Genomic DNA, 27,104 nt, shown 5'->3' on the forward strand with positions numbered 1-27,104 from the left:
TCACCTCAGCACCCTCCACTGGGTTACATACGATCACAAGCATTTTGCTACACCCGCAATAACATCTGCTAAATATGTGTATTTAGCGTTAGCTAAGCGTTAGCTACCTAGCCACGTAGCTAGTGTTAGCCATATCAAATTGGAATTCGCAACATATCACGTTTTGCAAATTTGTGGCATATTGTTCATTATGCAAATTGTAACATATTGTACAAATTAAATGGATGATGGACATAAACAAATTAATACATACCATATGAAAATGAAAATATCATACTAAATTAAATGTCTCAGATTTACGTACAAAATAATATGAAATGCTCTGAGACCACGTTGCAGAGGTGGGTATGTTCCTCATATGTGGGTATGTTCCTCATACAGTCATTGGTAGGTACACTGCCTATCATAAGTATTCACCCCCTTGGATATCTTCATATTTTATTATGTTACAAAGTGGGATTAAAATGCATATAATAACAAAAATGGTCAATGATCTACACAAAATACTCAGTAAAGTCAAAGTGTAAGAAACATTCTAACAATTCTTTAAGATTAATGAAAAATAAATCACTAATATACACTACATGACCAAAAGTATGTAGACTTAGCTCATCGAACATCTCATTCCAAAAGCATGGGCATTAATATGGACTTGGTCCCCCCTTTGCTGCTATAACAGCCTCCAAACTTCTGGGATAGCTTTCCACTAGATGTTGGAACATTGCTGCAGAGATTTGCTCCCATTCAGCAACAAGAACATTAGTGAGGTAGGGCACTGATTTTGAGCTATTAGGCCTGGCCCGTAGTCGGTGTTCCAATTCATCCTAAAGGTGTTCGATGGGGTTGAGGTCAGGGCTCTGTGCAGGCCAGTCAAGTTCTTCCACACCAATCTCGACAAACCATTTCTGTATGGACCTCACTTTGTGCACATGGGCATTGTCATGCTGAAACAGGAACTGTTTCAAACTGTTGCCACAAAGTTGGAAGCACAGAATCATCTAGAATGTCATTGTATTCTGCAGCATTAAGATTTCCCTTCACTGGAACTAAGGGGCCTAACCCGAACCATGAAAAACAGCCTTAGACTATTATTCCTCATCCACCAAACCTTTCTATGGCCAGGACGTGACATGGACCAGGACTGGACATTGTGCCTGGACTGGGCACCAACGCAAAAGAAGACTCTGACCTTGGAGCTGGACGCCGTGCTTAGACTGGGTATCGGCGCAGGATAAGGCTCTGGCCATGGAGCTGGAGGTTCCGGACCGTGGACCATCGCCAAAGGTTCAGGACTGTGGACCGTCTCAGGAGGTTCCGGACTGTGGACTGTCGCCGGAAGATCCGGACTGTGGACCGTCGCCAGAGGTTCCGGAATGGGAACCGTCGCCGGAAGATCCGGACTGTGGACCATCGCCAGAGGCTCCGGAATGGGAACCGTCGCCGGAAGATCCGGACTGTGGACCATCGCCAGAGGCTCCGGAATGGGAACCGTCGCCGGAAAATCCGAACCGTGGACCGTCGCCAGAGGCTCCGGAATGGGAACCGTCGCCGGAAGCTCCGAACTGGGAAGTGTCGCCGGAAGCTCTGGACTGGGAACCGTCGATGGAAGCTCTGGACTGGGAACTTTGGCCGGAAGCTCTGGACTAGGAACTGTTGCCGGAAGCTCTGGACTGTGGAGGCGCACTGGAGGCCTGATGTGTGGGACCGGTACAGGTGGCACCGGGCTGATGACACGCACCTCAGGGCGAGTGCGGGGAGGAGGCACAGGACGTACTGGACTGTGGAGGCGCACTGGAGGCCTGATGCGTGGGACCGGTACAGGTGGCACCGGGCTGATGACACGCACCTCAGGGCGATTGCGGGGAGGAGGCACAGGACGTACTGGACTGCTGGATGCTCACTTTAGCCCGGCAAGTGTGGGGCGCTGGCACAGGACGCACTGGGCTGTGAAGGCACACTGGCGACACAAGGACGCCAGAGGACAAAAATCAGTTAACCACCTAACTGAGGAATTCAATTTAACCTTGCGCAATACCCTAGATGCAGTTGCACCCCTAAAAACTAAAAACGTTTCTCATAAGAAACTAGCTCCCTGGTACACAGAAAATACCCGAGCTCTGAAGCAAGCTTCCAGAAAATTGGAACGGAAATGGCGCCACACCAAACTGGAAGTCTTCCGACTAGCTTGGAAAGACAGTACCGTGCAGTACCGAAGAGCCCTTACTGCTGCTCGATCATCCTATTTTTCTAACTTAATTGAGGAAAATAAGAACAATCCGAAATTCCTTTTTGATACTGTCGCAAAGCTAACTAAAAAGCAGCATTCCCCAAGAGAGGATGGCTTTCACTTTAGCAGTGATAAATTCATGAACTTCTTTGAGGAAAAGATCATGATTATTAGAAATCAAATTACGGACTCCTCTTTAAATTTGCATATTCCTTCAAAGCTCAGTTGTCCTGAGTCTGCACAACTCTGCCAGGACCTAGGATCAAGAGAGACGCTCAAGTGTTTTAGTACTATATCTCTTGACACAATGATGAAAATAATCATGGCCTCTAAATCTTCAAGCTGCATACTGGACCCTATTCCAACTCAACTACTGAAAGAGCTGCTTCCTGTGCTTGGCCCTCCTATGTTGAACATAATAAACGGCTCTCTATCCACCGGATGTGTACCAAACTCACTAAAAGTGGCAGTAATTAAGCATCTTGAAAAAGTCGAACCTTGACCCAGAAAAAAACTATCTGCCTATATCGAATCTTCCATTCCTCTCAAAATTTTTAGAAAAGGCTGTTGCGCAGCAACTCACTGCCTTCCTGAAGACAAACAATGTATACGAAATGCTTCAGTCTGGTTTTAGACCCCATCATAGCACTGAGACTGCACTTGTGAAGGTGGTAAATTACCTTTTAATGGCATCAGACCGAGGCTCTGCATCTGTCCTCGTGCTCCTAGACCTTAGTGCTGCTATTGATACCATCGATCACCACATTCTTTTGGAGAGATTGGAAACCCAAATTGGTCTACACGGACAAGTTCTGGCCTGGTTTAGATCTTATCTGTCGGAAAGATATCAGTTTGTCTCTGTGAATGGTTTGTCCTCTGACAAATCAACTGTAAATTTCGGTGTTCCTCAAGGTTCCGTTTTAGGATCACTATTGTTTTCACTATATATTTTACCTCTTGGGGATGTCATTCGAAAACATAATGTTAACTTTCACTGCTATGCGGATGACACACAGCTGTACATTTCAATGAAACATGGTGAAGCCCCAAAATTGCCCTCGCTAGAAGCATGTGTTTCAGACATAAGGAAGTGGATGGCTGCAAACGTTCTACTTTTAAACTCGGACAAAACAGAGATGCTTGTTCTAGGTCCCAAGAAACAAAGAGATCTTCTGTTGAATCTGACAATAAATCTTAATGGTTGTACAGTCGTCTCAAATAAAACTGTGAAGGACCTCGGCGTTACTCTGGACCCTGGTCTCTCTTTTGATGAACATATCAAGACCATTTCAAGGACAGCTTTTTTCCATCTACGTAACATTGCAAAAATCAGAAACTTTCTGTCCAAAAATGATGCAGAAAAATTAATCCATGCTTTTGTTACTTCTAGGTTAGACTACTGCACTGCTCTACTTTCCGGCTACCCGGATAAAGCACTAAATAAACTTCAGTTAGTGCTAAATACGGCTGCTAGAATCCTGACTAGAACCAAAAAATGTGATCATATTACTCCAGTGCTAGCCTCCCTACACTGGCTTCCTGTCAAAGCAAGGGCTGATTTCAAGGTTGTACTGCTAACCTACAAAGCATTACATGGGCTTGCTCCTACCTATCTCTTTGATTTGGTCCTGCCGTACATACCTACACGTACGCTACGGTCACAAGACGCAGGCCTCCTAATTGTCCCTAGAATTTCTAAGCAAACAGCTGGAGGCAGGGCTTTCTCCTATAGAGCTCTATTTTTATGGAACGGTCTGCCTACCCATGTCAGAGACGCAAACTCGGTCTCAACCTTTAAGTCTTTACTGAAGACTCATCTCTTCAGTGGGTCATATGATTGAGTGTAGTCTGGCCCAGGAGTGGGAAGGTGAACGGAAAGGCTCTGGAGCAACGAACCGCCCTTGCTGTCTCTGCCTCTAACCCTATTACAGGGGCTGAGTCACTGGCTTACTGGGGCTTTCTCATACCGTCCCTGGGAGGGGTGCGTCACCTGAGTGGGTTGAGTCACTGATGTGATCATCCTGTCTGGGTTGGCGCCCCCCCCCCCCCCCCCCCCTTGGGTTGTGCCGTGGCGGAGATCTATACTCATCCTTGTCTCTGGATGGTAAGTTGGTGCTTGAAGATATCCCTCTAGTGGTGTGGGGGCTGTGCTTTGGCAAAGTGGGTGGGGTTATATCCTTCCTGTTTGGCCCTGTCCGGGGGTGTCCTCGGATGGGGCCACAGTGTCTCCTGACCCCTCCTGTCTCACCCTCCAGTATTTATGCTGCAGTAGTTTATGTGTCGGGGGGCTAGGGTCAGTTTGTTGTATCTGGAGTACTTCTCCTGTCCTATTCGGTGTCCTGTGTGAATTTAAGTGTGCTCTCTCTAATTCTCTTTTTCTCTCTTTCTTTCTCTCTCTCGGAGGACCTGAGCCCTAGGACCATGCCTCAGGACTACCTGACATGATGACTCCTTGCTGTCCCCAGTCCACCTGGCCGTGCTGCTGCTCCAGTTTCAACTGTTCTGCCTTATTATTATTGGACCATGCTGGTCATTTATGAACATTTGAACATCTTGGCCATGTTCTGTTATAATCTCCACCCGGCACAGCCAGAAGAGGACTGGCCACCCCTCATAGCCTGGTTCCTCTCTAGGTTTCTTCCTAGGTTTTGGCCTTTCTAGGGAGTTTTTCCTAGCCACCGTGCTTCTACACCTGCATTGCTTGCTGTTTGGGGTTTTAGGCTGGGTTTCTGTACAGCACTTTGGGATATCAGCTGATGTACGAAGGGCTATATAAATAAATTTGGTTTGATTTGATTTGACAGTGCGTAGAACCAGCGCAGGATATCCTGGACCGAGGAGGCGCACTGGAGACCAGGAGCGCTGAGCCAGCACAACCCATCCTGGCTAGATGCTCATTTTCGCAAGGCAAGTGCGGAGAACTGGCACCGAGCGCACCTGGCTGTGAATGCGCACTGGAGACACAGTGCGTATCACCGCATAACATGGTACCTGAACTGTCACACGCTCCTCAAAGCGAGTGCGGGAGTTGGCTCTGATCTGGAACCTGGCTCCGCCAACCATCCCGTGTGCCGTGAAACACACAGCTTAGGAAGCTTCGTCCCCTTGTCCCTGTCGAAGAGAGGGGAGTGTATCAGCTTTCTGTAGGTATTTGTTTATTGAATATACAGCTCAGTAGCAAGTATTTTACAACCAAGATATTTGATATGGCTTTGAGATATGGAGTGGCGCACAAAATGTCTCATGGGTAGTAGCCTACAACTGCAATGTTTTTTTAGGACATTACATTTGCTGTTGGATGAAAAAAGGGCTACTAGCAGTGAGTATTATAGTCAATGTGTTTTGAGTTTCCACTTCCTCGTGTGTTGAACCCCAAATTAATTAGCCTATGATATTAGTTAGTGCACATAAAGATTTATGTAATTCATCTCAATTGAACCAAAAACAATTCTGGAAATTCTGATTCCTATTTTTACAGTAAAATATAGCAACTATAGTCTAATTGTCACCCCAAAAGTGAGTTGGGGGAGTGAGCAGTGATGTGGGCTGGTGTGGAGAAAATGCCAGGGCCAAATTATTGCCCAAGACCGCCCCTGAACTCAGCTGTCTGTCCACCACATGGTTTAACCCAAAACCTTGACGTTGTTCCAGCACATCCGTCACTTGGCGCTTGTCACCAGGCATGTCGTCATCATTTTATTACATACAACCTCATGGTGTTCCATAGTACCTGGTGGTCTGGTAGGACAAATGCAGACCTCGCAGGACATACAAACCCCATTTTTTTTTAAACTAATATAAAAGTTTGAATCTGTTGATTACTTTTTATTCTCTGGAGAAAGCCAACCACCCAAACTATTAAGCCTTTTATAATACATTCCATTTGCAGTATCGATATTAAAGGCCCCAGTGCAGTCAAAAATTGACCTGTGTTTTATATATACTGTATTTCCACACTATGAGCTTGAATAATACCGTGAAAATGTGAAAATGATGATAATGCCATTTTAGTGCAAAAGCTGTTTGAAAAGACTGCCTGAAATGTCTGCCTGTTTTGGTGAGATGGAGCTTTGGCCTGCCTGATGACATCGCCAGATGGTAAATTAGTTAATAGACCGATAAGAAGTAGATTTCTGAACCTTTCTGCCGATAACAGATAGTTTTCAATTTGCCTCTCCCCACTCAGACCACTCCCAGACTGTCCTAGCAAAACTCTTGCTTGAGAAATGTATCTTTGCTAAAAAGTGTGTATATATATATATATATATATAACATATATATTTTTTTACCAATCACAGTAAGGTACTTAATTGTCACTCAGAAATTATTTTATATTGAGAAAAAAAAACAGCTGCATTGGACCTTTATTTTTTACTTATCTATTTTTTACGTAACACTTATTTTTCTTAAAACTGCATTGTTGGTTAAGGGCTTTGTAAGTAAGCGTTTCACTGTAATACCTGTTGTATTCGGTGCATGTGACAAATACAATTTGATTTGATTTGATAAAAGGCACAGTTTGTTATCTCATCATTCCTGCAGTTGTTAACATTGTTACTACCAGGCTAAATAACAATCTAAGGAACAATCTAAGGATCTGCTTGTTCTGTCTTAGCCGGACATTTTCAGAAAGTTGCTATTATGATGTGTTGGCTGAACTCAGACCATCTTGCTGGTAGAATCAATCAGCTTTAAATGACAATATAGAATGACAAACATTGATGAAAATAAAGAATTTAATGAATTTCAATCTAATAACATCATGTATATGATGTATTGTAAAAAGCAGCATATAGGCCTTCACCTTGTAAAACTCTGCTTATAAAACCTGTAGTACTAACATATCACAAATTTCAATTAAGGCATGATGAATCTCCAAACGGGAAACGTTTGTTATTTTCCCAAAATATAGCCTATAGTAGGCTAACAAACGGTAGCTTGGGGTAAGAGAGGGTTAATGCTGCGTACAACTACTAGTCAGAACTAGGAAACTCGGCAATATCCGACTTGCTGACTGGTTGAACGCAGTACGCGTGCAACCAGTTAGCAAGTCTGACATTTCCGAGTTTCCTAGTTCCTGAATAGGACATGAACGTGGCACATTAGTCTGAGGGAGGGGTTGGGGGTCATTGAGCAGCTTTCACGCAAGATCAATGCTTGTCAATTGAATGATGCAGTGATTGGTCGATAGCAAATGACGTTACCGAGAGAGGGGGACAAAAAGATCATCATAGTAGCCAATAAAATGGCTCTATTTTCAGAAGGGTGTGGTTTCATAGATTTCTATAACACGAGGCACTTCTTTACCGGCGTTTTAATAGTAACACGCCTAGGGAATTGATCAATCTTTGGTGTACTTTTTATTTATTTATTTATTGTGGAGTGGCTTTATCTTAAATTTAAACATGCTTGGCCTGTGCCTTTATGTGCCTGTTCCGAATTCGGATCCTATTGAATTCGAGTATTATGAGTCCAATGGACTACCATCGGAGCTGAAATCGCTCTTCAAATTGAGTGTGTTTCTACCGTCCCAAGAATGTTCAATTTATCGGAAATGGCGAAAGGTAAGACTTGCACTCTATTCTTTTACACATGTATTTATATGCTTCTGCAAACTTCACAGCAAGTTTTACATTTTGAGTGATTTAATTTGTCTTTTTCCTAAACTATACGTTTTGTTAACAATTCTGTCGTACTTTCCTGTAGTCTGTGTTTGTCAAAATCTCACCTACTGCATAGTGTTGCATGTAATCCACCACATCAGACCATAATGTTTAAAGGTTTCAGCAGGAATTGAATGCAACAATGATTCAGACCCATGGAATTCAAGATAGATCACGTAATTTCATATAACATTATGTAGACAGGCTTTAAAAACTCTAAGCCCCTACTCAAGGAGTTCCCCCGAGGGATAAATGTGGCCCCTGATATTCATTAATATATTTGAAAAATGAATTTGCATTTGCTTCATCAATGTTAGAATTCTTTGACTCTACAGTTTATGAATTATAAAACAATCTGACACTGAAGGCATAGAATTTATTATTGTTCTCTACATTGATTGTGTATTGGGCTTTGTCCGGCAACCGCTTCTAGTTTTAAGTTTAAATGTGCCTCTTAGTCTAATTGCATATCAGTGACCCTAAGCATTAAACCAGCAGATTCAGGGTTGTCAATTAGGCACATTAAGAAATCACTGAAACATGATGGAATTGTTAAATTGCAGTTTTTATTTTATCTTTATTTAACTAGGCAAGTCAGTTAACAAATTCTTATTTTCAATGACGGCCTAGGAACAGTGGGTTAACTGCCTTGTTCAGCGCTCTAACCACTCGACTACCTGCCACCCCATGCATGCGAGACTAGTTAATTGACCCGAAAGACTGCGTGACCCACAGAGGCAAGACATGATGTTCTTGGCCGAGGTTGGCATCGTGATTCGATCCCTCGTGTCTTCAGGCATAGGTATTAGTGTCGTGGACATGTATCTATATCCTTAATGACAAGTTGACCTGCCAACTTGTGCTAAGCCCGTCGACCTACCTGGTCTAAAATAGACTGAGGCATCAGCAGTTGAGTTGCTGGCCTGGTGTTATTTGCTCTACTGTCTTGAACTACAGGTATCTACCAAAATAAAGGAAACCCCAACATAGTATCTTAACAGTTGGTCCACCACAAGCCGCCAGAACAGCTTCAATGCGCCTTGGCATAGATTCTACAAGTGTCTGTTACTCTATTGGAGAGTTGTTGATGGCGGTGGAAACCGCTGTCTCCGGCACCTCTCCAGAATCTCCCATAAATGTTCAATTGGGTTGAGATCTGGTGACTGACACACATCCTTTAACGCTCCTTTGAGGCTGCTCTTTCAAAGTCACTGAGCTGTTAGCCATGGTGGCCAAAATAATGGGCAACTGAGTAGTGTTATACACAACATCCCATCATGATTTGGGTCAACTGATTCATTAACTCAGGAACTACACCTGTGTAGAAGCTCCTGCTTTCAATATGCTTTGTGTCCCTCATTTACTAAAATGTTCCCTTTATTTTGGCAGTTACGTGTGACACCGCTCACATTGGGAGCCTTCTTTCTGTCCATGTTACAGGCCTAATGTCACATTTTGGCAGTTACGTGTGACACCGCTCCCATTGGGAGCCTTCTTTCTGTCCATGTTACAGGCCCAATGTCACATTTTGGCAGTTACATGTGACACCGCTCCCATTGGGAGCCTTCTTTCTGTCCATGTTACAGGCCTAATGTCACATTTTGGCAGTTACGTGTGACACCGCTCCCATTGGGAGCCTTCTTTCTGTCCATGTTACAGGCCTAATGTCACATTTTGGCAGTTACGTGTGACACCGCTCCCATTGGGAGCCTTCTTTCTGTCCATGTTACAGGCCCAATGTCACATTTTGGCAGTTACATGTGACACCGCTCCCATTGGGAGCCTTCTTTCTGTCCATGTTACAGGCCTAATGTCACATTTTGGCAGTTACGTGTGACACCGCTCCCATTGGGAGCCTTCTTTCTGTCCATGTTACAGGCCTAATGTCACATTTTGAAAGTGAATACACGTTGAATGCCATTTAAACATGGGACAAAATAGTTGAATGAGGGACGGGTTAGCCTAGGTTTGAGTCAATGGCTTTCAACATAGGGCCTTGGTGTTCTTTGCCTCGATCAGAGACATTGTTGAAGTGCTTTGTCTTGGCTGGATATTGAGGTGATGAGAAATGCACTGTTTGACATGATTCACACAACAGTCACCTTACCCTCCTGTCAGGTGCTTACATGCATTCAATTAGTATTGTCCCCCTCCAGATAAGCTCCAGTCTTGGGTTTACTTTTGTTGTTTGATTTTCTATTGTCCTCCATGGTGTCTGTTATAAGAAAGCAATTTTGTTGATCATTTCGTTTTTTTTTGCCCCTGCAGAAAGCGGTGAAAAGTGCAGACAATGACCTGGATGGGCAGATGGTCTTTGAGGAGTTTGTTCACTATTTGCAAGATCAGGAGAAAGATCTGAAACTCGTCTTCAAGAACCTGGACAGAAGGAGAGCTGGTATGCTATTATGCACAAATCCGAACTTAGTTTTAGAACATGCCTAAGCTACCATAAAATACACATTTTGTTTGGATTCAGGTGGAATTGTGATTAATTGTCTTCCATTATGATTCAGATAAAATGGATTCTAAGGAGATAATGCAGTCTCTCCAGGACCTTGGTGTTCACATATCCCAGCAGCATGCAGAGAAGGTCCTACAGAGGTAAGGTGTTAGGATGAAACGGTGTTTCCTTATGATTTTGGTCAATGTTGTAAGTATAGCTATTATTACCAGTTTGATTCATATTCTCAAGAGTTTATGGTTTTGTTTTAATCTTTTTAAAAAAAATGTTTTAAATAGCATGGATAAGAATGGAACAATGACCATCGACTGGAATGAGTGGAGCAACTACCCTCTGCTACAGCCCAAAGAGAACAACATCCCTGAGATCACCCTATACTGGAAACACTCCACGGTGAGGAGGGAGGATGTGAAATAGCTATCCACAAAGCAGAGAATTGAATTATATTTAACATGAATTTGAGTACACTCTGTATCCACTGACAATAGCCTTTAAAGTTCAATATTGTGAATGGGGATGTTAATCCTATTGTATTGATCAACACCGAATGGATGTGTGTCACCAATTAATATTATTTGTTACTAATTGGTGTAGGACAGGAAAGCTCTGAATACAAGAGTATGCTAAAAAAATACGGGTTGAATTAATTACACCCTTATATAAAATGTCGATACAGGTTTAATTATCCCTTATGTAAGATCATCACATTTGTAAAGAGGTAGGAGGAGAATGAAATGTTCCCCTGCCTTCTTAGAGCCACCTTCATGGGACAGTGTGATCTTGGGCAGCGTGTGGGTGGGGTATTGAAATACTGTACGCATTAATGAGCGAGGCAGCTTCTAAATCTTAGCCTGCTTACCTCTCCAATGTGCCAAAAGCTACAGAACAGCCTTTATAGGTTGAGCTGGGGCTAAAAATATTCAGACATACTCCCTTGGAGATGAGATGACCACCTAACACAAAGGCCAGGCAAAATGTCAAGCAGCATTTACTCTTGAGTCACTTTGGCCAGACTAACATGTGGCAGTAGTATTAATTACACTTGCATAACAGGTGCTGCCAATTTTCTAAGTTCTTGCCTATCATTAAATAGCTTTCAGTTAGTGATTTGGTGCTGGCATGGTATAGAGGGATAAAGCCTGTACTCTGGTATGGATTTTGCAAAGGCACCTCTCTTGGGACTTAAACTATGTCTGGGGAGGCTCCCTGGCTGACCTAGATGGTCATTGTGCAACAAACAGTGTTACAAGGAGGGAACATTCCCCTCAGTCTTCACCCTCATAATATCAGGAGTGCACGTCAAGCCCGAACCACGGCATTAAAGCAGAAGCACCCTTATGTGTTAACTGGTTTAATGTCTGATTACACAGAAGTGTCCCAAAAATAACAGAACAGGAAACGTGTAGAATCCAACTTGCTTCCTAACTCGGAACATTAAGTCAACTGACCTAAAGCCTCATAACCTGCGACCTTTGCTCTAAAGGGATGAGGGCAGAGTCTTCTCTGACGCACATTTAGCTGTCAATACTGCTTGTCTCTAGTCACCTCTAGGTGAATGGTTTGTGTAAACATGAGGCCTTAGAAATCCCACACACTGAAAATGTCAGCTCACCCCTTATAGCTTGACTCAACTTCTTGTTGCAGCTGCTCTTGGATAACTAATGTATTTTGGGACAAACTAAATGGGCGAGTAGTGGATAATTATACTAATGTTCAATCTGTCTGCTCTCTAGCTGTTTGACGTAGGTGACAATCTGATGGTGCCCGATGACTTCACGACAGAGGAGAAACTGACAGGGATGTGGTGGAGGCATCTGGTAGCAGGCGGAGGTGCAGGAGCAGTGTCCCGAACATTCACCGCCCCCTTAGACCGACTCAAAGTACTCATGCAGGTAAGAAGCCCTTGATCTACTGTCCTAGTTACCACCACAGGCCTGTATTCCCAACAACACTTGAAGTCCTAGGAATGGTACACCTTGTCCTTAATTACCTGTTCATTGTTGAGTGAAAGTGGGCATCTTGCATAACTTGTAGGCAAATAACAGAACAGTTGCAAGAGCGATTACCTAAGAGTCATACATGGGTTAATGAGTATGTAAATGTGCCAAAACATGGGGACAAGGGTCCTAGTAGCTGTTTGTTCCCCCCTGGCTCATCCAGCCGACCAATTACTGTGGCTGAGAGCCAGCACACCTTCTCTGTTGAGATGTGATTGGCTGCAGCGGCAGATAAGTCAGGAGTGAGTAGATAGGATTTTACGTGATAGCAAAGTGTGGACTCCTGATTGACGTCAGTGGGTCTGTTTGAACAAGTCATCTGTGGGTTGGTGCAACTGACCCCAGTACACTTTGACTTGTTCCACATTGTACTCACATTCTGAGCGAATGCCTCATTACTTAAATAACTGACTAAATGTTTTGAGGAGGAAGGGCCCGATTCAGAGTTATAATAAGCTTGCACAACGTAAACGTTCGTCTAAATCATTAATTGACGTCAATTGGAGACTTGGCTGAACATTAAGCACACAGATCAAGTCGGAATACGGCCCCAATTATCTAATTGGTCATTTGACTTCTGTATGATATAAACATTTTATATTCTTGATTTGTCAGGTCCATGGTTCCCGTAGCAACAACATGTGCATCATGAGTGGGCTCACCCAGATGATCAAAGAAGGTGGGATGAGGTCGCTGTGGAGAGGGAATGGAATCAACATTATCAAAATCGCCCCTGAATCTGCCATCAAGTTCATGGCCTATGAGCAGGTACTACATGCAATGCAACACTTACTCCTGTATCATTTTACTTAATTTAGGGGAAGTCTGGACCACTATACCGTTTATTATAACTCCATCTAAATTCTGTATGTGATGACCAAGTTTATGTTCTAACGGTGTCTATCTTATCTCATCCCCTCACTTTTCTTTCAACGGACACTGATGTAGATCAAGCGTTTGATTGGCAGTGATAAGGAGACACTTGGCATCCTGGAGCGTTTTGTAGCTGGCTCGATGGCTGGCGTCATCGCTCAGAGCACCATCTACCCCATGGAGGTGAGCAGCCGTCAGTCATCGCCCTCTGTCATTACAGATAGGGACGATTACACCTGTGATTGTTATCAGGATGAGGACAAACACTTGTGATTTGAAAGTTTGTAATGCCAATGTTTTCGTTCCGATTACATGCCACCTGCTAGGTTTTCAGTTTTTTTTCCCTGCTCACCAGGTTCTGAAAACACGGCTTGCCCTGCGAAAGACTGGTCAGTACTCTGGCATCTCTGACTGTGCAAAGAGCATCTTCAGGAGAGAGGGACTACGTGCCTTTTACAAGGGCTTCATCCCCAACATGATGGGCATCATCCCCTATGCTGGAATAGACCTGGCTGTGTATGAGGTAAGAGACCCAGAGAAGGCTTTTACAAATCTCTAGTTGCATGTTTTCACTGCATTGGAGGCTCCATTTGGAATAGTCTCTGAATATGTTCCTTTTTCCACAGACATTGAAGAACTCTTGGTTAGAGAAGTATGGCGCCAACAGTACTGACCCGGGAGTGTTAGTTCTGCTTGGATGTGGCACAGTATCCAGCACCTGTGGTCAGCTGTCCAGCTACCCCCTGGCCCTGGTCAGGACCCGCATGCAGGCACAAGGTGAGAGCTTCAACAATGCACCTAATTTTCACTGCTTATTGGAATATATCATATTTTCCTCATTTTTATTTAGATTAGGTTATAAATGACTACAAGTTTTTCTGTTCCTTGGCTCTAATGCTGACTGCCATTTATCTCCTATAGCCATGCTGGAGGGCAGCCCACAGATGACAATGTCAGGGCTCTTCAAACAAATCATCCAGACAGAGGGGGCCACTGGTCTCTACAGGGGCCTGGCCCCTAACTTCCTGAAGGTCATTCCAGCTGTCAGCATCAGCTATGTGGTGTACGAGAACCTGAAAATGTCGCTGGGAGTTAAGTCGAGATGAGGTGACACCCAACATCTGAATGGCTCTTCAACCCCTCAGTTGAGGCTAAGAAATCTGTGACTCTTGCTACTTGAGGTTTATGGAGCCATCTCATTCTGTGAATGCCAGAAGATGGAGAACAAGGGACAACAGAATGAAATGGTATCAACTCTGTGAGCTGAAACAGAGGGAAGGGGGAGCTTCTCTCAATATTGCTATTGCTGCTATTATTTAGATGCTCAATTGTTGAGTTAAGACCAGAATTCTATAATGAATGTTGGTTGAATATCTACCCAACTGAGTGAGTAACACCATAATTGGGGACCAATTCTTGTTGCCAGTTTGTGGTATAGTGCCTCTGAAAATTGTCCTGTTTCTCTCAGTAAATCAGGTTATGCAACAATTCAAACTGCACCAGTCCCCTTAAGTAGAAACCACTTCAGTTATGCCCAGTCCAACATGATGTATTCAGACATTTATCTTGGCATTAACAGGTTTTCTGAGTAGTTATTGGTTCTTTCCCCACACCTGCTTTTGTCTTTGCCTGAAATGAACATTTATATTAATTAGTGTTCCCTTCCCTGTATGTAGACAATAGGACAAAAGCACATGTGGTGAATATTTTCCCTTCTCAATCCTTACAGATGACTAATTTATTCGCACTGCCGTTTCTGACTGAATTGATGCTGCATTTCTGATTGAGTGAAGTATTGATGTCCACATCGATCTAATATTTATTCTGTTTTTTTTGTCTGACGTTGACAGTGACATTTACGTTTTTGTTCAGAACACGGCAGTAACTGGCTTTATGCTCAGAAGTTTGACTTGATTTGGAAAACTAACTGAAGAGCCATATTTACCATTATTATGTATTAAGAAGTGGGTATGTTTGCAAAATAAGTTCACAGGAGCTTTAAATTATTGAGTCAATTTTGCCTATTTGTCCTCATATATATATATATTTTAATCGTTTTGTGTTTATATTGGTTGTTTTATTATCGAAATGAATTGCTTCTGTTTTGGTTGTCAGGTCACTTAATCAATGTCTTTGTACCTAAAACCAAAACTTGATTTCAGAGCTTTGTGTAGATTAACACTAATGCACTTTAATACCGGAGACACATTTGAAGGTTTTGCATTAACTTTAGATACAAAGTTGGAAACCACTTCAACTTTGGTTAAATCATTTTTTTAATAGACCATTTGGTACAATGTTCTTTGAGCAAATAAATTAAAAGGATATGTAATATTCACGTCTTTGGTGTATTTCTTGACTCCTTGAGTGTGTCCCCTTACTTGTACGTGGATGTTCAATAAGGGTATTTCAAAGATTCAGTGTTTTTACACGTTTTTATTAACCTTGAGTTTGTGCGACACATACATTGTATTGGCCTATCGTTATTGCTTTATCAAGAAAAGGGTGCCATTGAAAGGAATAATTACCGGGGTAGCTGAAAATGGACCAACTGAAGGGGAAAATTCCCGGTGTTTGGTACTGTCGCGAAACAAGATTAATTCTGTTCTGAGTTTTGATGAGGCTTTGCCTGGCTAAAGTGAGAGGATACAGTGCCTTGCGAAAGTATTCGGCCCCCTTGAACTTTGCGACCTTTTGCCACATTTCAGGCTTCAAACATAAAGATATAAAACTGTATTTTTTTGTGAAGAATCAACAAGTGGAACGACATTTATTGGATATTTCAAACTTTTTTAACAAATCAAAAACTGAAAAATTGGGCGTGCAAAATTATTCAGCCCCTTTACTTTCAGTGCAGCAAACTCTCTCCAGAAGTTCAGTGAGGATCTCTGAATGATCCAATGTTGACCTAAATGACTAATGATGATAAATACAATCCACCTGTGTGTAATCAAGTCTCCGTATAAATGCACCTGCATTGTGATAGTCTCAGAGGTCCGTTAAAAGCGCAGAGAGCATCATGAAGAACAAGGAACACACCAGGCAGGTCCGAAATACTGTTGTGAAGAAGTTTAAAGCCGGATTTGGATACAAAAAGATTTCCCAAGCTTTAAACATCCCAAGGAGCACTGTGCAAGCGATAATACTGAAATGGAAGGAGTATCAGACCACTGCAAATCTACCAAGACCTGGCCGTCCCTCTAAACTTTCAGCTCATACAAGGAGAAGACTGATCAGAGATGCAGCCAAGAGGCCCATGATCACTCTGGATGAACTGCAGAGATCTACAGCTGAGGTGGGAGACTCTGTCCATAGGACAACAATCAGTCGTATATTGCACAAATCTGGCCTTTATGGAAGAGTGGCAAGAAGAAAGCCATTTCTTAAAGATATCCATAAAAAGTGTCGTTTAAAGTTTGCCACAAGCCACCTGGGAGACACACCAAACATGTGGAAGAAGGTGCTCTGGTCAGATGAAACCAAAATTGAACTTTTTGGCAACAATGCAAAACGTTATGTTTGGCGTAAAAGCAACACAGCTCATCACCATGGACACACCATCCCCACTGTCAAACATGGTGGTGGCAGCATCATGGTTTGGGCCTGCTTTTCTTCAGCAGGGACAGGGAAGATGGTTAAAATTGATGGGAAGATGGATGGAGCCAAATACAGGACCATTCTGGAAGAAAACCTGATGGAGTCTGCAAAAGACCTGAGACTGGGATGGAGATTTGTCTTCCAACAAGACAATGATCCAAAACATAAAGCAAAATCTACAATGGAATGGTTCAAAAATAAACATATCCAGATGTTAGAATGGCCAAGTCAAAGTCCAGACCTGAATCCAATTGAGAATCTGTGGAAAGAACTGAAAACTGCTGTTCACAAATGCTCTCCATCCAACCTCACTGAGCTCGAGCTGTTTTGCAAGGAGGAATGGGAAAAAATGTCAGTCTCTCGATGTGCAAAACTGATAGAGACATACCCCAAGCGACTTACAGCTGTAATCGCAGCAAAAGGTGGCGCTACAAAGTATTAACTTAAGGGGGCTGAATCATTTTGCACGCCCAATTTTTCAGTTTTTGATTTGTTAAAAAAGTTTGAAATATCCAATAAATGTCGTTCCACTTCATGATTGTGTCCCACTTGTTGTTGATTCTTCACAAAAAAATACAGTTTTATATCTTTATGTTTGAAGCCTGAAATGTGGCAAAAGGTCGCAAAGTTCAAGGGGGCCGAATACTTTTGCAAGGCACTGTATTTCCGTTATCCCATAAGAGCTTGAGCCTTATAGGCATGTAAAAGGCATGTATAGGCATGTAAAAGGGTTGGTTACATGCTGACCAGACTGGACACGTCGCGTGCAAGAGCGTTGCAAAATAAATGTAGAAATCCGTGGAATTCAATTATTGCACACTGCTCGCGCCCGCCAACGAGCTTCTGCGTTACCAAGGGCTAAAATAGAAGTCATACAAGAAGTTCGGTGGTTGCTGATGCACACCGGAGGCCTAGCGTGTGCATATGAACTTTCGCATTCTTTCCTGCGTGCAGAATTTTCAGCTCTTTGTAGCGTGAGTGGGGGAAATATAATATACGGTTCATTACTTGTATGTGGTGATAGTATGATTATTTAGTGACGCTGTTATGCTAGTAACTTTCCCATGCCAATGAACGTGAGTGCGACGCCACTTTTCGCCAAACGGTGGCAACAGCTATTTATGAGGACGTTTCTTTTTATACTTTTCTGTGTCGATTCTTGGTCTTGTTTGAGACTGGTGCAACCCACAAATGGCTCATCCAAGGCATTGGATTGTTTGATGGCCATGCTTGAACTGGTCTTGGAGCAGAGGCCACAGCAACCTATGATAACTGTTTCCAGAGGAGGCCCAGGAGAAGGGCGAACCCATCTTTGCAAAGAAAAGTGTGTGGGGATGCAAATCACAGCACAATAGATCATTGTTATTCACACCACCTCTGCCACCTCTGCTTCGAAAAACATTCTAGTGGGGAGAACAGTAGCAACATTGTGGCGCAATGGCTGGGTTCCTGTCAATCCCTCAATCCCTCGCTGGTAGTGCAGATAGCTTGACCATTGACTGACTTCAAATCACACAGAGTGACAAGTGAGTTGAGTGAGTTAGGGCAAGGTGACATTGACATTGAGTCCACTCAGGTGTCACAATAGTGTAAGGCCAAGCTAGTTCATCTTTTAGTCCGCTACGTGTCTACCTTCTACCGGCACAAACTAGATTGCAGGATGGCTACTGGTTATGTCCATCGCATCAGCCTCAGTGACACCAAGCCTTTTAGCCTACCTTAGCGTAGGCTCTCCCCTAACCATTATGACAAGCTCAGGCAGGCCTTGGATGACATGGAAGAGCGAGAGATAATCAGGAAATCCAGCAGTGAGTATGCCTCCCCGCTCGTGCTGGTCTGGAAGAAATCTGTCGATCTGAGACTGTGTACAGATTTCCAATGGCTCAATGCTGGCACTGTAAAGGATAATCACCCTCGACCTCACCAAGTTGATGCTCTGGCGTCCCTGGGTGGTTATGCCTTCTTCTCTACGATGGATTTGACCTCTTGGCTACTACAATGTGGAGGTGCATGAAGATGACAAGAAGTTTACACCCTTCACTTCTCCTTCTGGGTTATAAGAATATAGCCATCTTCCACAGGGCCTTTGCAATTGTCCAGCTACATTCATGAGGATGATGTTGAGCATTTTTGGGGATCTACATGTTTCTATCCTTCTCTGTTACCTGGATGATGTGCTGGTTTTTGCCCCGACTGAAGAACTTTGATTGAAGCGTTTGGAGTCCGTTTTTGAGCTTCTCAAAGCCCATGATCTGAAATTGGCTCCAAAGAAATTTCATTTCACGAGGTCAGTGCGGTTCTTGGGGCATGTCATTAATGAAGGAGGTTCGCCACAGACCCAGAAAAAGTGAAGCCAATCCAGTGATGACAGAGGAGGATCTCAATGAGGATAACACGGATGTGCCCTCCCAGGGGAAGATTCGGTCCTTTCTCGAAATGATAGTCTATTACCAGCAGTTCATTGAGGGGTGCTTCACCATCTCTAAGCTGCTGCATGAGCTGACAACTGGAACGAAGGTGCCACGCTATGGAAAAGGCAAGAAAAAACAAGGAATACATAGGAAACTCGCAGCAGACTGGACTGGTGAGTGCAAACAGGCCTTCAGTCAGTTAAAACAAGCTCTCCTCGATCAGGTCATGCTAGCCCACCCTGACTTTAGTAGACCTTTCTTTGCTGTCTAGTAATGGCTGTCCTCTCCCAGGTGCCAGAGGAAGGGTCTGCAGCCAGACCGGGAGTATTCGCTAGCAAATCACTTACTTATGCACAGTCAAAGTATCCTGCCTATAGGTTAGAGTTTTTTTGCTTTACGCTGGGCTGTCTGTAAGAGGTTTAGTCATTGGCTAAGGGGTAAGCCTTTTACTGTATGGACAGACAACAACCCATTAACGTACATCCTGTCCAAGCCCAAATTGGACATCTGAACAGAGATGGGTTGCTAAGCTCACTCCATTCGAGTTGGACATCAAGAACATCCCTGGTTCCAAGAATGTCATTGCTGATGCACTCAGTAAACAGCCATTAGTGCAGCCGAGCGCTCTCCACCGCATCACAAGGGTTCCATACAAGGCCTTGCTGGAAGAAGCTGCGGGAGTACATGCTGAGAAGGTGAAACATGTGCTCCACTGTTCGAACCACCCATTTGACCTCAAGAGCTGCTCACCGTCAATTGAGGCAGATTCCTGTGAAATTGTAATGAACTACCAAACTACCTCCTATCCCTCTCCTGGTTCTCTGTCAAAGGAAGCAGTGTCAGCAGTCCTGAAGTTACAAGGGAAGGCTGGTCTACAGGACTGTGCACTGCTACTGCCTCCGCTCATTTAGTCACTGGTGCCATCTGAGATGTCAGATGTGAGAGTGCTATCCTGTGATGACCTGAAATCCAAGCAGAGTCAAGATGACGCACTAGCCAGAGTTGTTTTCTACGTGGACAGACGCTGGAGACCTTCTAGGAAGGAACGTGGCCACGAACCAATCAAGGCTGCAGATTCTGAAGACCTGGGAGAAGCTCACTGTGAAAATGTGTGTACTATATCGTGTTAACAAAAGTTCACTGTCAAAGAAGAAGACTGCAGTACCCACCTCTATAAGGGCAACAGTCTGGATGTCCACAATGAAGCCGGTCATCAGGGGCAACAGCGGACGTTGTACCTGACGAGACAAAGGTTCTTCTGGCATGGTCTGGAGTCTGACGTGAGAGAGTACATCAAGAGCTTCAAGGGGTGTGTGTTCAGTAAGGCCCCCGAGCAAGAGACCAGAGCTCCATTGTAGAACATCATCATGACTGAGCCCCTCGAGTTGGTGTGTGTGGACTTCTGGTCTGCTGAAGACTCCAACATCAAGTCCTTGGATGTTCTGGTCGTTACTGACCATTTTACTAAGATGGCCCATGCCTTCTTGTGTTCGAACCAATCAACTAAAGCAGTGGCCCTTCAGCTTGTTTGGTTTTCCTCGTCGTATCCACTCCGACCAAGGGATCAACTTTGAAAGTAAATTGATTGCTGAGTTTTTGAGTGCTGCAGGAGTCCAGAAGTCGCACATGACTCCCTACTATCCGATGGGGAACGGAGGAGTCGAAACGTTCAACAGAACGCTGGGAAACATGATCAGGGCCTTACCTACGAGAGCGAAGCACAGGTGGCCCCAGAAGTTGTTGGCCTTCGCCTACAAGTGTACAGTCCATGAAACCACGTGCCAAGCCCCATTCCAGTTGATGTTTGGGAGAACCTCATGTCTGCCTGTCAACATGCTGTTTGGTACCATGCTGCAAGACTCAGGTTGTAGACTATGACGAGTACATCAAGTCCCTAACGAGAGACCTGAGGGAGGCCATGGAGACGGTATGTCGGTACAGATGTCGGCAACCAAACAGCTGAAGAGGCATGCAGGCCTCTACAACAGGAAGATCAGGAGCTCCTGTGGAGGTCGGTGATCGGGTGCTGCTGGCGAATAAGGGTGAACTTGGAAAGAGGAAGCTGGCTGATCATTGGGAGAACAACCTCTATATTGTTAAGGAGAAGAATAGTGACATCCACATATTCAAGATACAGAACATGTCGACTAGCCAGGAGAAAACAGTCCACCGTAATCTGATTATACCTGTAAACCTCTTGCCTCTCCCTGACACTTCCTTGGAGACACCTAATACGGGAGACAGTGAGGATCAGAGTGAAGAGATGGAGGCCTCATCCTTGAATGATATACCAGAAATGGACATGGGTGAGAGGACTAGTGTGTGGGTATCCTAGCAGACCTCTGGTGAAACACAGTCAGACCCCTCTGAAGAAGAGACCCCAGATGTGCTGGAAGATGGGCCACTGGCGAGGAAACCTCAGAACTCACCACATTCTGTGTGCCACTGCCAGAGCTAACCTTTAGAGAAGAAATGTCCGAACCCTCTGAAGAAGAAAGGCATTCTGAAGATGCCGCTGGTAGCACAAGCTCCAGCAACAGTCACATAACCTTTGACCTTGACTATCCACTGACTGTGGACAGCGACCCACCAATGGTGGTTGTAGTTAAACAGCTTAACCGTAATGATAACTCAGTTAGGCCTGTCAGGTCAGGGGCTGGTTGGGTTAGGAAACACCCAGTGAGACTCATAGAGACTATGCTGACAGAGGGTTTTTCATACAAAGTTCATTGGAATACCTGTGTGAGTGTAGGATTAGAATCCAAGTTGGCCTGTAGATTTCCATTTTTATGTTTTACCTTCAAGAGGCCCCATGGAAGTAATGGGTCAGAGGTCAAGTAGGCCAAGATTTTTCTGTCTGAGGTTCTTATTGTCACTGAGTGTACTGAACATGTAACAGGCATGTTTTCCTACAGGGTCTTTAAATTCCCCTAATTCTCTTTAGGGAATAGTCGTTGCATTGGAATATTTGGTTTTATATATATATATATATATATATATATATATATATATATATATACAGTGCCTTGCGAAAGTATTCGGCCCCCTTGAACTTTGCGACCTTTTGCCACATTTCAGGCTTCAAACATAAAGATATAAAACTGTATTTTTTTGTGAAGAATCAACAACAAGTGGGACACAATCATGAAGTGGAACGACATTTATTGTATATTTCAAACTTTTTTAACAAATCCAAAACTGAAATATTGGGCGTGCAAAATTATTCAGCCCCTTTACTTTCAGTGCAGCAAACTCTCTCCAGAAGTTCAGTGAGGATCTCTGAATGATCCAATGTTGACCTAAATGACTAATGATGATAAATACAATCCACCTGTGTGTAATCAAGTCTCCGTATAAATGCACGTGCACTGTGATAGTCTCAGAGGTCCGTTAAAAGCGCAGAGAGCATCATGAAGAACAAGGAACACACCAGGCAGGTCCGAGATACTGTTGTGAAGAAGTTTAAAGCCGGATTTGGATACAAAAAGATTTCCCAAGCTTTAAACATCCCAAGGAGCACTGTGCAAGCGATAATATTGAAATGGAAGGAGTATCAGACCACTGCAAATCTACCAAGACCTGGCCGTCCCTCTAAACTTTCAGCTCATACAAGGAGAAGACTGATCAGAGATGCAGCCAAGAGGCCCATGATCACTCTGGATGAACTGCAGAGATCTACAGCTGAGGTGGGAGACTCTGTCCATAGGACAACAATCAGTCGTATATTGCACAAATCTGGCCTTTATGGAAGAGTGGCAAGAAGAAAGCCATTTCTTAAAGATATCCATAAAAAGTGTCGTTTAAAGTTTGCCACAAGCCACCTGGGAGACACACCAAACATGTGGAAGAAGGTGCTCTGGTCAGATGAAACCAAAATTGAACTTTTTGGTAACAATGCAAAACGTTATGTTTGGCGTAAAAGCAACACAGCTGAACACACCATCCCCACTGTCAAGCATGGTGGTGGCAGCATCATGGTTTGGGCCTGCTTTTCTTCAGCAGGGACAGGGAAGATGGTTAAAATTGATGGGAAGATGGATGGAGCCAAATACAGGACCATTCTGGAAGAAAACCTGATGGAGTCTGCAAAAGACCTGAGACTGGGATGGAGATTTGTCTTCCAACAAGACAATGATCCAAAACATAAAGCAAAATCTACAATGGAATGGTTCAAAAATAAACATATCCAGATGTTAGAATGGCCAAGTCAAAGTCCAGACCTGAATCCAATCGAGAATCTGTGGAAAGAACTGAAAACTGCTGTTCACAAATGCTCTCCATCCAACCTCACTGAGCTCGAGCTGTTTTGCAAGGAGGAATGGGAAAAAATGTCAGTCTCTCGATGTGCAAAACTGATAGAGACATACCCCAAGCGACTTACAGCTGTAATCGCAGCAAAAGGTGGCGCTACAAAGTATTAACTTAAGGGGGCTGAATAATTTTGCACGCCCAATTTTTCAGTTTTTGATTTGTTAAAAAAGTTTGAAATATCCAATAAATGTCGTTCCACTTCATGATTGTGTCCCACTTGTTGTTGATTCTTCACAAAAAAATACAGTTTTATATCTTTATGTTTGAAGCCTGAAATGTGGCAAAAGGTCGCAAAATTCAAGGGGGCCGAATACTTTCGCAAGGCACTGTATATCTCAGCAAAAAAAGAAAAGTCCCTTTTTCAGGACCCTGTCTTTTAAAGATAATTCGTAAAAATCCAAATTACTTCACAGATCTTCATTGTAAATGGTTTAAACACTGTTTCCCATGCTTTTTCAGTGAACCATAAACAATTAATGAACATGCACCTGTGGAACGGTCGTTAAGACACTAACAGCTTACAGAAGGTAGGCAATTAAGGTCACAGTTATGAAAACTTAGGACACTAAAGAGGCCTTACTACTGACTGAAAAATACCAAAAGAAAGATGCCCAGGGTCCCTTCTCATCTGCTTGAATGTGCCTTAGGCATGCTGCAACGAGGCATGAGGACTGCAGACGTGGCCAGGGCAATAAATTGCAATGTCCGTACTGTGAGAAGCCTAAGACAGCGCTAGAGGGAGACAGGACGGACAGCTTTTGCTGCGATTACAGCTGTAAGTCGCTTGGGGTATGTCTCTATCAGTTTTGCACATCGAGAGACTGACATTTTTTCCCATTCCTCCTTGCAAAACAGCTCGAGCTCAGTGAGGTTGGATGGAGAGCATTTGTTGCTGTTGCGTCCGACTTGTGCTTCTGTTGACCAGTTGCACACACAATCTGACAAAATCCAGCAAATTCCAAAGGGTTCACATACTTTTTCTTGCCACAGTATAAGAACATGGCATTTTTCATCTAAAGACACTATTTCTTTTTTGAAAAGGACGTATTGTAACAAGAATAAACAGCCTTTTTCATTTGCTCAGTCAAGGCAGTGGGCAAGGCCTCTCACAGTGGAGCATAGAAACAGCAGCATCTATCTTTCTGATGGAGACAGAGTAGTCCCCATGACAATAGCAAAATAAGCAAAGGCCACAAAGCATGCCAAATTCTGTCCCCATAGACCTCTCATTAAATTCCTTTATGTTTTGTAGATGGCAGCCATTTTCATTTGAGTGAAATCCATTCAACAGAGCATTACACAGTAGTGTTCATTTTTGGATGTCACTGGGTACTATAAACTATAATCATAGAACCAGGACGTCAGAATCATTCATGGCACAACAATACCAGGGTTGCATTCATTTATCCTGCTGATTTGGGTTTGTTGGTGTTGACTTCTATGTACCATTGGGGTGCCATACATTCAGTTAATGTCAGTCAAGGTTGTGCTAGGGAACTGTTCATGCAACTGTTTCATGACCAAGATGCAACCCTCTGTCTCTGACTGCTTCATCCATGCAGAGCTGAGAAGTCAGTCTGTGAAAGCATCTTGCTGCTCAGGGGAGAGGCTGCAGGACACGGGAGGAGGTGGCCGGGTCGGCTGGAGAGTCGCTGTCAAATTACTGACATCCACAGACTTCTTGATTTTTGGCAGAAACTGAGGTTGACATTTTTTTGCTAGCAGTGCATCCCAGTCTATAGTCTGTTGGTCAAATAGATACAGTACATATGGGTTAAGTTACAAAATATAAGTTATTCTCCCACAAGCATCTCAAAGATACGGCTGATGCATCTACACTACTGTTCAAAAGTTTGGGGTCAATTAGAAATGTTCTTGTTTTTGAAAGAAAATCATTTTTTGTCCACTAAAATAACATCAAATTGATCAGAAATACAGTGTAGACATTGTTAATGTTGTAAATGACTATTGTAGCTGGAAAGGGCAGATTATTAAATGGAATATCTACATAGGCGTACAGAGGCCTATTCTCAGCAACCATCAGTCCTGTGTTCCAATGGCACGTTGTGTTAGCTAATCCAAGTTTATCATTTTAAAAGGCTAATTAGAAAATCATTTTGCAATTATGTTAGTACAGCTGAAAACTGTTGTTCTGATTAAAGAAGCAATAAAAATGGCTTTCTTTAGACTAGTTGCGTGTTTGGAGCATCAGCATTTGTGGGTTCTATTACAGGCTCAAAATGGCCAGAAACAAATAACTTTCTTCTGAACCTCGTCAGTCTGTTCTTGTTCTGAGAAATGAAGGCTATTCCATGCGAGAAATTGCCAAGAAACTGAAGCTCTCGTACAACGCTGTGTACTACTCCCTTCACAGAACAGCGTAAACTGGCTCTAACCAAAATAGAAAGAGGAGTAGGAGGCCCCGGTGCAAAACTGAGCAAGAGGACAAGTACATTAGCATGTATAGTTTGAGAAACAGATGCCTCACAAGTCCTCAACTGGCAGCTTCATTAAATAGTACCCACAAAACAACAGTCTCAACGTCAATAGTGAAGACGTAACTCCGGGATGCTCTGTCTGAGGTATGATAAACCATTTTGAACAGTAGTGTATATCTAAAAGCATTGATTGAAAATGACTTGAACTAAAACTAGCTTGAAAAATTGCTCGCCCTTGACTTAATTTGCGTCTCCCTCTCCGGCTCCCAGTTTTTTGTCTGTATTCCTCTTAAGAAGCTGCATGTACAGACAGTGTGAGGGTTAAAATCAAACACTGGTATCTTCATAACAAAACTCTTTCTGAGCTGTTTCCAAATATATACAAATATGAGAGACAAAATGAGAAGAAAAAGGGGGGTGGTTACCTTTTGAGTGATGGAGATGGAGTCTGGAGAGAGACATCCAGGACAATGAACATTAACTATGCTGTCAAGCACCTCCTCTTCATCTTCTCCTGAGTATGGAGACTGGCAAAAGCTTGATAGAGAGAAGGCTTTATTCTGTTTTATGTCCAGTCATTGAAACTATATAACATTACATATCTGTGTATGTGTGGTTATTTATCTGTGTATTTGACGTTCACTATGGTGCATTAAGTTTGTTGGAACCTCTCCAGCGCGCTGACAATAAACAATAAACCATCTTAAATCAATAAACAATTGGTCCCTATGTAAGAATTTCCACAAAACCTGTCATTCATTTGAATAACATTTCATCAAAGTCTTCTAAAGGACTCTATGCACAAGACTTTACCAAAATGACATTTGACTACCCCAGTTTTCTGTTCAGTGGAGCTGGTAGAGGTGTTCACCACTTTTTCTGTCAGAGTAGGAATTTGTGGTGTTTTCTGTGCTATTGAGATCATGTTGGGGATGCATCTTCCCTGGTCAGTGCTAGACGTTTTAGATGACTGCTCTTCACTTACGTTAAGCGAAAAGAGAAACACAGTGTTGGTCATGTATATAGTCAGGGAAATCATGCAGTGATAATGATATTACATATACTCCCATAACCAAATATTCTTATAAACACATAACACACAATAACTGTTTTACAGTTGGTGTTC

The 27,104-nt window shown here is 43.2% G+C and overlaps 1 protein-coding gene across 1 annotated transcript; it reads left to right on the forward strand.

Moving 5' to 3' along the window:
- The first annotated feature begins 7,359 nt into the window (after positions 1 to 7,359).
- Positions 7,360 to 15,553, forward strand: slc25a25a (solute carrier family 25 member 25a). The gene is made up of 10 exons (XM_021621244.3): positions 7,360 to 7,791; positions 10,159 to 10,285; positions 10,404 to 10,491; positions 10,630 to 10,744; positions 12,085 to 12,243; positions 12,964 to 13,116; positions 13,297 to 13,404; positions 13,577 to 13,744; positions 13,848 to 13,998; positions 14,143 to 15,553. The coding sequence occupies exons 1-10, from the start codon at positions 7,633 to 7,635 to the stop codon at positions 14,325 to 14,327; spliced, it is 1,413 nt and encodes a 470-aa protein (XP_021476919.1). The 5' UTR covers positions 7,360 to 7,632; the 3' UTR covers positions 14,328 to 15,553.
- The last annotated feature ends 11,551 nt before the right edge of the window (positions 15,554 to 27,104 follow it).

The sequence above is a fragment of the Oncorhynchus mykiss genome, chromosome 11, assembly GCF_057628025.1.
Source record: "Oncorhynchus mykiss isolate SJ-2025 chromosome 11, ASM5762802v1, whole genome shotgun sequence".
Lineage (NCBI taxonomy): Eukaryota > Metazoa > Chordata > Actinopteri > Salmoniformes > Salmonidae > Oncorhynchus > Oncorhynchus mykiss.